General features: G+C 40.6%; 1 protein-coding gene across 1 annotated transcript; it reads left to right on the top strand.

The window, feature by feature from the left end:
* Window positions 1-8,841: 8,841 nt before the first annotated feature.
* LOC110595709 (40S ribosomal protein S27-like) lies at window positions 8,842-9,296 on the top strand. Its single transcript, XM_021712719.1, has one exon. The coding sequence runs from the start codon at window positions 8,987-8,989 to the stop codon at window positions 9,236-9,238; it is 252 nt and encodes an 83-aa protein (XP_021568394.1). The 5' UTR covers window positions 8,842-8,986; the 3' UTR covers window positions 9,239-9,296.
* Window positions 9,297-9,653: the final 357 nt, after the last annotated feature.

Genomic DNA, 9,653 nt, shown 5'->3' with positions numbered 1-9,653 from the left:
AGTTCTTTGTAGATCCTAGATATTAGGCCTTTGTCAGACATGGAGTTGGCAAATATTTTTTTCCCAGTCTGTGGGCTGTTGCCCTGCTCTCTTGATGGTTTCTTAGCCTTTGTAGAAGTTTGTAAGTTTGATGAGGTCCCACTTGTCTATCTTATCTGTTATGGCCTGGGTATTTGGGGTTTTGCTTAGGAATTGGTTGCCAGTTCCAACTTCCATAAAGGTGTCTGCATTTTCTAAGGTTCTTATAGTTTGAGGTTTTACATTTAGGTCTCTGATCCATTTAGAGTTAATTTTTGTGTATGGGGATAGCTAGGGGTCCTGTTTCAATCTTCTGCATGTGGTCAGCCAGTTTTCCCAGCACCATTTACTGAATAGGTTCTTGTCTCCCCAGTGGTTGGTGGTGGAGGCTTTGTTGAAGATAGTTGGTTGAAAATTGAGGTTTTGCTTCTGGAATCTCAATTCTATTCCATTGGTCTATATGCCCATTCTTGTACCAATACCAAGCTGTTTTGATTATTGTAGCTTTATAATAAAGTTTAAAGTCTAGGAGTGTGATACCTCCACTTTTTTTTTTTTCCTGAGGATTGTTTCGGCTATTCTTGGTTGTTTATGTTTCCATATAAATTCCTGTATTGTTGTTTCCAAGTCTGAGAAGAATGCTGCTAGTAATTTAATGGGTATTGCATTAAATCTGTAGACTGCCTTGGGTAGAATGGACATCCTAACAATGTTGATTCTTCTAATCCATGAGCATGGAATATTTTTCCACTTGTTTGTGTCATCTTTGATTTCTTTGAGCAGTGTTTTGTAGTTTTCATTGTAAAGGTCTTTCACATCTCTGGATAGGAAGATGCCAAGGTATTTTTTTTTTTGTGGCTATTGTGAATGGAATTGTGCTTATTATTTGGGTTTCTGATTGTTATTGGTGTATAGAATTGGTGTATGATTGTCTTTTGCACATTTATTTTATACCCTGAGACTTTGCCAAAGTCCTTTATCAGTGCAAAGAGATTTTTGACAGATTCTCTTGGGTTTTCAGGGTATAAAATCATGTTGTCTGCAAAGAGAGATAACTTGACTTCCTCTTTTCCTCTTTGGATACCCCTGATCGCCTTCTCTTCTCTGATTGCTCTCGCTAGGACTTCTGAAACTAGGCTGAACAGGAGGGGTAAGAGTGGGCATCCTTGTCTTGTTCCAGTTTTCAGGGGAAATGGTTCCAATTTCTGTCTGTTTAGCAATATGCTGGCTGTGGGTTTCTTGTAGATGGCTCTTACTACTTTGAGGTATGTTCCATCTATGCCTAGGTGCTCGAGGGTTTTTATCAGGAAGGGGTGCTGGTTTTTATCAGAAAAGCTTTTTCTGCATCTAATGATATAATCATTTGGTTTTTGTTTTTATGTCTATGTATTTAATTACGTTTATGGTCTTACGAATGTTGAACCAGTCTTGCATCCCAAGGATGAAACCTACTTGGTCGTGGTGGATAATTTTTGAGATGTGTTGTTGAATCTGGTTTGCTAGGACCTTGTTGAGAATTTTAGCATCTATATTCATCAAGGATATTGGTCTGTAGTTCTCTTTCTTTGTTGGATCTTTACTTGGCTTGGGTATCAATGTGATGTTAGCTTCATAAAATGATTTGGGGAGAGTTTCATCTTTCTCAGTCGCCTGAAATACTTTCAATAGGATTGGTATCAGTTCCTCCTTGTATGTTTTGTAAAATTCTGCTGGAAGGCCATCTGGTCCAGGACTTTTTTTTTTTTTCTAGGTAGTTTTCTTATGACATAGTCTATTTCCTGGATTGCTATTGATCTATTTAGGGTCTCGATTTCTTCTTGTTTCCACCTAGGGAGGTTTTGTGATGTCAGAAAGTCCTCCATTTTCTTTAGGTTTTCAAGTTTGTTTCCATACAAGTATACATAGCAGTCTCTAATAATCTTTTGTATTTCTTCAGGGTCACATGTGACCTCATCTTTTGTGTTTCTGATTGTGCTTATTTGGGCTTTTTCTCTCTTTTTCTTGGTCAGTGTAGCTAGGGGACCATCAATGTTTTTTGTTCTCTGAGTCTCACAAACCTATCACTTTAGTTTTTGCTCACAAACTCCCTTCTATCAAGAGTTAGTCATAGTCTGGGCCTGAATGAGAAATGCAATATCTGCTCCCTACATTTTCTTCTTTCTCTCGCAATTGCACGATCATGGCTCACCACAACTTCAACTTTCTGGGCTCAGGTGATCCTTCCATCTCAGTCCTCAGCCCCCCAAAATAGCTTGGATTACAGGCATGCACCATCATGTCTGGAAATTATTTTTTATCTTTTGTAGAGATGGGTTCTCTATCTGTTTCCCAGGCTGGTCTGGAACTCCTGGGCTCAAGCAATCTTCCTGTCTTGGCCTCAAGTTACCTCTATATTAAGTTTTATTCATTCATTAGTTTCTATTATAAATATCATATAATAATTGAATTATTCTAATAATTATTATATATTATAATATTGCATATCATAATAAGCAACAATAAGTTTAAAAATAATGCAAGATCTAGGTACAAATTAAGTACTACGTCATCAGTCTGGAGTGCAGTGACATGATCACAGCTCACTACAGTCTCAACCTCCTGTGCTCACACAATCCTTCCTCCTCAGCCTCCTGAGTAGCTTGGACTGTAGGTATGGCCACCATGCCCGGCTGTTTTGATTTTTTGTAGAGATGCAATCTCAGAATCTTGCTATGTTTCCCAGGCTGGTCTTAAACTCCTGGCCTCAAGTGATCCTTCTGCCTCTGCCTCTCAAGGTACTGAGATTACAAGTATGAACCATAGCACCTGGCCCCTTCATCTCTCTTGTACTTTTCAGGGGAGTACAATAGTAGTACTTCTGCCAGATTCTGGACCTTAATTTAAGTTTAGCTGGGATTTTCTGTTGTCATCACCAATATCAGCAATATTATTCTAATCCTTACATACATTCTGATCCCCACAATAATTCTGCAAGAAACATGTTATCCTGTTGTTTTAGTTATCTAGTACTGTGCAACAAATCACCCCCTAAAATTAGTGGCTTTGAACAATATTTATTGACTGAATGTGGTGGCTCACAATTAATCCCAGTAATCTGGGAGGCCAAGATGGGGGGACTGCTTTGAGCCTACGAGTTCAAGACCAACTTGGGCAATATAACAAGAACTCGTCTCTACAAAAAAATAAAAAATTAGTCGGGCATGCGTCCCATTTACTCAGAAGGCTGAGGCAGAAGGATCACCTGAGCCCTGGAGGTTGAGGTTGTAGTGAGCCATGATCATGCCACTATACTCAAGCTTGGATGACAGAGTGAGAAAAAAATGTCAAAAACCAAAAACCAATGTTTATTATCCCACAGTTACTGTGGGTTGAGAATCTGGGCTAATTTAGCTGGGTCTTCTGCTTTAGGGTCTCTCACAGGCTGTAGTCAAGATGCCAAGTGGGGTTGTGGTCATTCAAGCCTTGACTGGGGGAAGGATTTGCTTCCCAGTTCACCCATACAGTTGTTGGCAGGATTTAGTTCCTCACTAGAGGCCTCGGTTCCTTCCCACATGAGGCTCTCTAAATGTCATCTTGCTTCATGAAAGTATGTAAGCTAAGAAGGCAGTGGAGAAAATCCAGTAAGGAAGCCAGTCTTTTGTATCCTTATCATGAAAGTACCATCCCATCACCTTTGTAGTATTCTATTTGTTAGAAGCAAGCCACTAGGTTCACCTCACATTCAAAGCCAGAGAATTACAGAAGGGTGTGAATGCCAGGATCACTCAAGACCATCTTGAAAGATACCTGCCACACTCATTTTCCTTGGCATTGAAACTGAAACTCGATGAGATCAGTAATTTGATGAAGGACACTCAGTTAGTAAATAGCAGAGCTGGATTTGAACTTAAGTCTTTCTGACCCCAAAGCACACCGTTAGCATTTCATATATTTTTACACTGTATTCATCACTGTGGCTATCTGCTCCATTTAACTGCAGCCTTATTAAGGGCAGGGGGAGCTTGTGTTCCCTTTAGTGACAGAAATGGTGGTAAACAGATAAATGAATGAATACATGAATCAATTAAAATAGTCCATATGTTGGACATATGCATACGGAAATTGCTAAACTGGGGTTCTAACTAAAAAGCCAGGATTATACAACAGAGCATGGGTCAAACTAAGAGAAGGGAGCCAAGAGGCAACCCAGATACACTGTTGACCCCATGAAGTTCTTAATATTCCTTTTTTATTTTGTGTGAAACCTTTCTGGTTTTTTTTTTTTATGAGTTGGGGTCTCACTCTGTCGCCCAGACTGGAGTGCAGTGGCCGCTCCCGGCCACCGCAGCTTCGACCTGCTGGGCTCCGGCGATCCCTCTGCCTCAGCCTTCCAAGTAGCTGGAACTACAGGCGCGTGCTACCACGCCTGGCTCATTTTTAAAAAAATTTATTGTAGAGATGAGGTCTCACCAAGTTGCCCAGGCGGGTCTCGAACGCGGGGGCTCAGGCAATCCACTCACCTCAGCCTCCCAAGGCATGGGATTACAGGCTGAGCCACCGGGCCCGGCTGGCCTTTCTGTTTTGGTTAGTGAAGACTAATCCTATGTATTGCCAGAATCTAGGCAGTAGAATGATCAAGAATGTTCAAAAGGATTTCTGAATAAAGCTATATCCACTCTCCAAACGAAATGTATTTAACCTACATATTATGAGTGTTTAACCTGGAAAGTCCTAACCTACGTCACTGTGATACTAGAAAGGAAAAAAAAAGTAGCAACCAAAATATTTATGCTAGAAAAGATAGGAACAAAAAAATTGATGCAGTTTGGATGTTTGGATTATTCCTTCGCCTTTTAACAATTGGTTCATTCATATACTAATAAAATATTGCCTGTAAAAGGTAACATTTCTAATAAACCTAAAATTTTACTGACAGATACCGTTGACATATATTTTATCCTGGTAATTCTATAGATATGCTTTTTTTTTTTTTTTGAGTTAATGTCTCACTCTGTCACCCAGGCTGGAATACAGTGGCACACTCACAGCTACTGTAGCCTCCATCTGCTGGACTCAGGCGATCTTTCCACCTCAGCCTTCCAAGTAGCTGGAATTATAGATGTGTGCCACCACACCCAGCTAATTTTTTTTATTTATGGTAGAGGTGAGGTCTTGCCTTGTTGCCCAGGCTGCTCTCAAACCCCTGGGCTCAGGCAATCCTCTTGCCTCCACCTCCCAAAATGCTGGATATACAGGTGTGAGCCACCACCACACCCAGCTAGATCCTTCTTTTTAAGAGACCTCTGTTAGATGATTTCAGATACAATGTTATCATGGAAAGGGGATTGACTTCCACTACTTTTACCAGTTAAGTAAGAGCTTGCTGAGAAATAGATGTTGAACCATTACTTTCTTTGTTCTGCTTTTCATTTAGTTCTTATTTTCTGGTCAGAGTCTTATAGAAAGCAGATGCAGTGATGGCACAACTCCTGACATGAAGGAGAGTAAACTAGCAGTCCAGAAGTCCATAATCTGTAATTGTGACATTACCACTTAGGGGTGGATAGAAAGTATTAACTCACTTTACACAGCAATCATCCAGAAAATATTCTTTCTGAAAAGTAGGAATGGGATTAACAACACTTGTGAAAGCATACATCTTTAAGCTTCCTGTTTACTAGATTGATGCAATGTAAGAATCTTCCTTAGATAACAGTCTAATAGTGGTCCTATCTTTTATTATTTTCCTAAAATATCCCCAAGTATGAACACCACAGCTAGCTGATCAATCCCTCCGTAGCTTGGGTACCTAGGGACATAAACTTAGTGGCTGAGCCCTGGGCTCTATCAGACTCTTCCATTTCACTTTCTAATTCTGTGAATTCAGTAAGGAAACTTACATAAAGTTATCAGCGATAGCCGACGTCTCTGGAAAATCCTGTGCTTATAAAAACATTTAGACACTTCTGCAAGATCCTGTATGCTTGCTGATATACAGTGTTGGGAAGTCACTATTTGCAAAGTTAGTCATTAGAGGGGGAGGGTTGAAGGTAACTAACTCTGTATGTTTAGGCATTGCACAAGTCTTGGCTTCATGCCAGTGGAGTTGTGCATTTAAAACATTTTTCAATTGTCAAAGAGGAATTTTTTCTTCTCTGAAAATTTTGTTTAAGTGCTTAGGGTGTTACTGTTTATATTAGGTAGGTCGTTTGCTATTGTCAAGTAACATTTGCAATAATTGAGCAAGACTCCTTTAGCCATAAAACTATGCTAACCTCTGCAGGACATTCATTCCTCAACTCTTTGCTGACAGTACACAAGTTATCATATAGCCTGCCTGGGAGTGTGAGGTACAGTTCTATTTTCAGCTCACCCTCTGGCTGGCTCCATAACCTTGGGAAAATCACTTCTAGGCCCTGTGCCATAGGCCTGCCATCTGTAAATTAGGGCTGGTTAGTAACCCTCATCTGGCCGAATCAGTGGAAGTCATGAATTCTGGAGCTGGGCAATTAAGAACTTCAAAATGCTCCCTGCAAGTACCACTGACACACTCATTCTTTTGAGTTTTTCTCATATACCAGCCTTCTTGAACATTTGATCATGTTTTTGCTCTACTAACAACTTCAACAAAGAACACACTAGAATGGTTTCCCTAAATTTGGATGGCCTCACTAAGCTCCTTCCATTCTCCCAGCTATCACACAAGGAGCACTTGAAATATTTCCACTGAATTTTACCAAGGCAGGGGTTTAACCAGGATTCATTCATTCTGTTTCTGTCAATGGATGGGGATCAATATTGTTAGAAAAAATGGAAGTTTAAAAGAAATTCATACATTTAAGCCTCTCACAAACTTAAAACACCTACATTTATGTCATGCTATCTTATCCTATGCAAGGCAACTGTCAGCTAGAGCCTCCCTTCTCTTGCAATTTAAATAAGATTGTCTCAAATATTCAATTTGGGTAAGATCTTCCCAAGATTACCAGCAATTTCTGTCCTCTCCATCCCTGAGCACTACTTTTTATGTGCACTGTCTTTTTTTTTGAGTTGAAATCTCACTCTGTCGCCTAGACTGGAGTGCAGTGGCACGCTCTGGCCACCGCAGCCTCGACCTGCTGGGCTCTGGCGATCCTTCCGCCTCAGCCTTCCAAGTAGCTGGAACTACAGGCGCGCGCTACCACGCCCAGCTAATTTTTAAAAAATTTATTGTAGCGATGAGGGCTTGCCAAGTTGCCCAGGAGGGTCTCGAACCCACGGGCTCAGGCAATCCACTCACCTCAGCCTCCCAAAACGCAGGATTACAGACTGAGCCACCGAGCCCGGCTGTTCACTGTCTTTTTACTGTACCAACTACCTCAATGCCAGCCTCTTCCTCAGTTTCTACAAAACCCCATTCACCACAGAGCTTTAGCGAGATTTTAAGATTTGGAAAGACAACTTTAAATTTACATATTATTTATATATTGTTTATGCCTGTTCTGTAAAAAGTTCATTTTCCTACCCTGTCCCCAGAGATCCCCACTAGCCCTTTACTCTCCATCACCTGCTCTCTCTTGCTCTAGACTTGTCTCTCCCACCTACCCCCTCCTTGCTTTGCCTATCCTCCCCACTTTACCCCTCTCTCGGGAGCAAAAATAAATTCCTCAGCAGTTTTAGGCAGAATGGCTTTTCTTATGTTGCCAGGGCTTCTGCTCATACCCAATTCTCAGACTTTCCTTTTATACCTGTAACAGCTTATCAGGGTACTTCCCCCAAGATGGTTTTTTCCCTTATAAGAGAAATCCTGGTATCATTTATGACTAAATTCCCCCCTCACCATACTCAACAGTGCATACTTGTTTATGTACACTCATCAGCCTTTACAAACTAATTTGTATTCTGCTTTTCCCACTATTTTACATATACCTTCCCATTTATTTTTATTTATTTATTTTTTTTGAGTTGGAGTCGCACTCTGTCGCCCAGTGCAGTGGCCGCTCCCGGCCACCGCAGCCTTGACCTGCTGGGCTCCGGTGATCCTTCCGCCTCAGCCTTCCAAGTAGCTGGAACTACAGGCGTGCGCTACCACACCTGACTAATTTTTTTGATTTATTGTAGAGGTGAAGCCTCGCGGCCCAGGCGGGTCTCGCACCCGCGGGCTCAGGCAATCCACTCACCTCAGCCTCCCAAAGGCGTGGAATTACAGGCTGAGCCACCGAGCCCGGCTCACCTTCCCATTTATTAATGTAACCTGTTTGCTATTTTAATACACACTCCCACTTATTGTGTATTTGAGTTGTTTCCAGCATTATTTTGTTTTACATTATGAATAGTGTTGCTATAAACAGTCAGTAAAAATTGATCTTGGATTATTTTGAGGGAATATATTCCCAAAGTAGATTATTGGTTGAAAACAAATTTCATAGGTCTTGTGCTTTGCTATAGCACTCCTGAAAACAGTTGTTCTAACAAAAAATTTTGTCAGTTTATGAATCTTACCTTTATCAATATTCTCTTTTGTAATTTTCAATTAGTACTGCAGCAAGGCTACTAAATTCCCCAAGATTAACCTCTCTGAGTTTCTTTTCTACACTTGATCTTAGCCAAAAGGCTGAGAAGCAATGAGTTTCTTTTCTTAAATCATTATTGGTTTGTTTTTATAGAGACAAGGTCTTACTATGTTGCCCAGGCTAGTTTCGAACTCCTGTACTCAAGCAATCCTCCCACCTCAGCCTCCCAAAGAGCTCAGATTATAGGCCTGAGCCACTGTGTCTGGTTTCTGGGTTTATTTGAGATCTCTTTGGTCATATACTTTGACTCTTGTTCAGTCAAGTCTGGGTACTGATTTTGTTTTAACACTTTTATTGAAATACAATCCACGGGAAGACATCCCTTATCAACAAGGGTGACTGAACCATGCATATTTGTATACCTAACCCTTAACTGTACCCCACAATTTTAAAATAAAAAAATGCCTTTCTGGCGGTGATGACCTACCCATGAGAACATGCCTCTCGCAAAGGACCTCCTTCATTCCTCTCCAGAGGAGGAGAAGAGGAAATGCAAGAAGCACCTGGTGCAGAGCCCCAACTCCTACTTCATGGACATGAAATGCCCAGGATGCTATAAAATCACCACGGTCTTCAGCTATGCACAAACAGTAGTTTTGTGTGTTGGCTGCTCCACTGTCCTCTGTCAGCCTACAGGAGGAAAAGCAAGGCTCACAGAAGGATGTTCCATCAGGAGGAAGCAGCACTAAAAGCACCCCAATCAAGATGAATGGGAAACCATCCCAATAAACACATTTTGGATAAAAATAAATAAATAAATAAGATAAAAATATGTTAAAAAAAGAAAAACAATCCATATATAATACAATTCCTCCACTGAAAGTATAAATTCAATCAATTTTAATATATTTACAAAGTTGTGCAACTAACATCTAGTCAATTTTAGAACATTTTACTACCCCAAGAAGAAACTCTGCACCCTTTCACCCCTACCAATTTCTCCAACCCACTCCCCAGTCCTAGGCTACCACTAGTCTACTTTCTATTTCTGTAGATTTCCTGTTTTGGATATTTTGTATTAATGGAATCATACAATATGTGGTCCTTATTGACTGGCTTCTTTCCCTTAGCATAATATTTTCAAGGTTTATCCATGTTGTATCA

This window comes from Carlito syrichta, unplaced genomic scaffold (assembly GCF_000164805.1).
Source record: "Carlito syrichta isolate Samal-C Ts95f unplaced genomic scaffold, Tarsius_syrichta-2.0.1 Scaffold303625, whole genome shotgun sequence".
NCBI lineage: Eukaryota > Metazoa > Chordata > Mammalia > Primates > Tarsiidae > Carlito > Carlito syrichta.
Note: the sequence above shows the minus strand (reverse complement) of the source record. Positions and strands in the feature narration are given on the sequence as shown.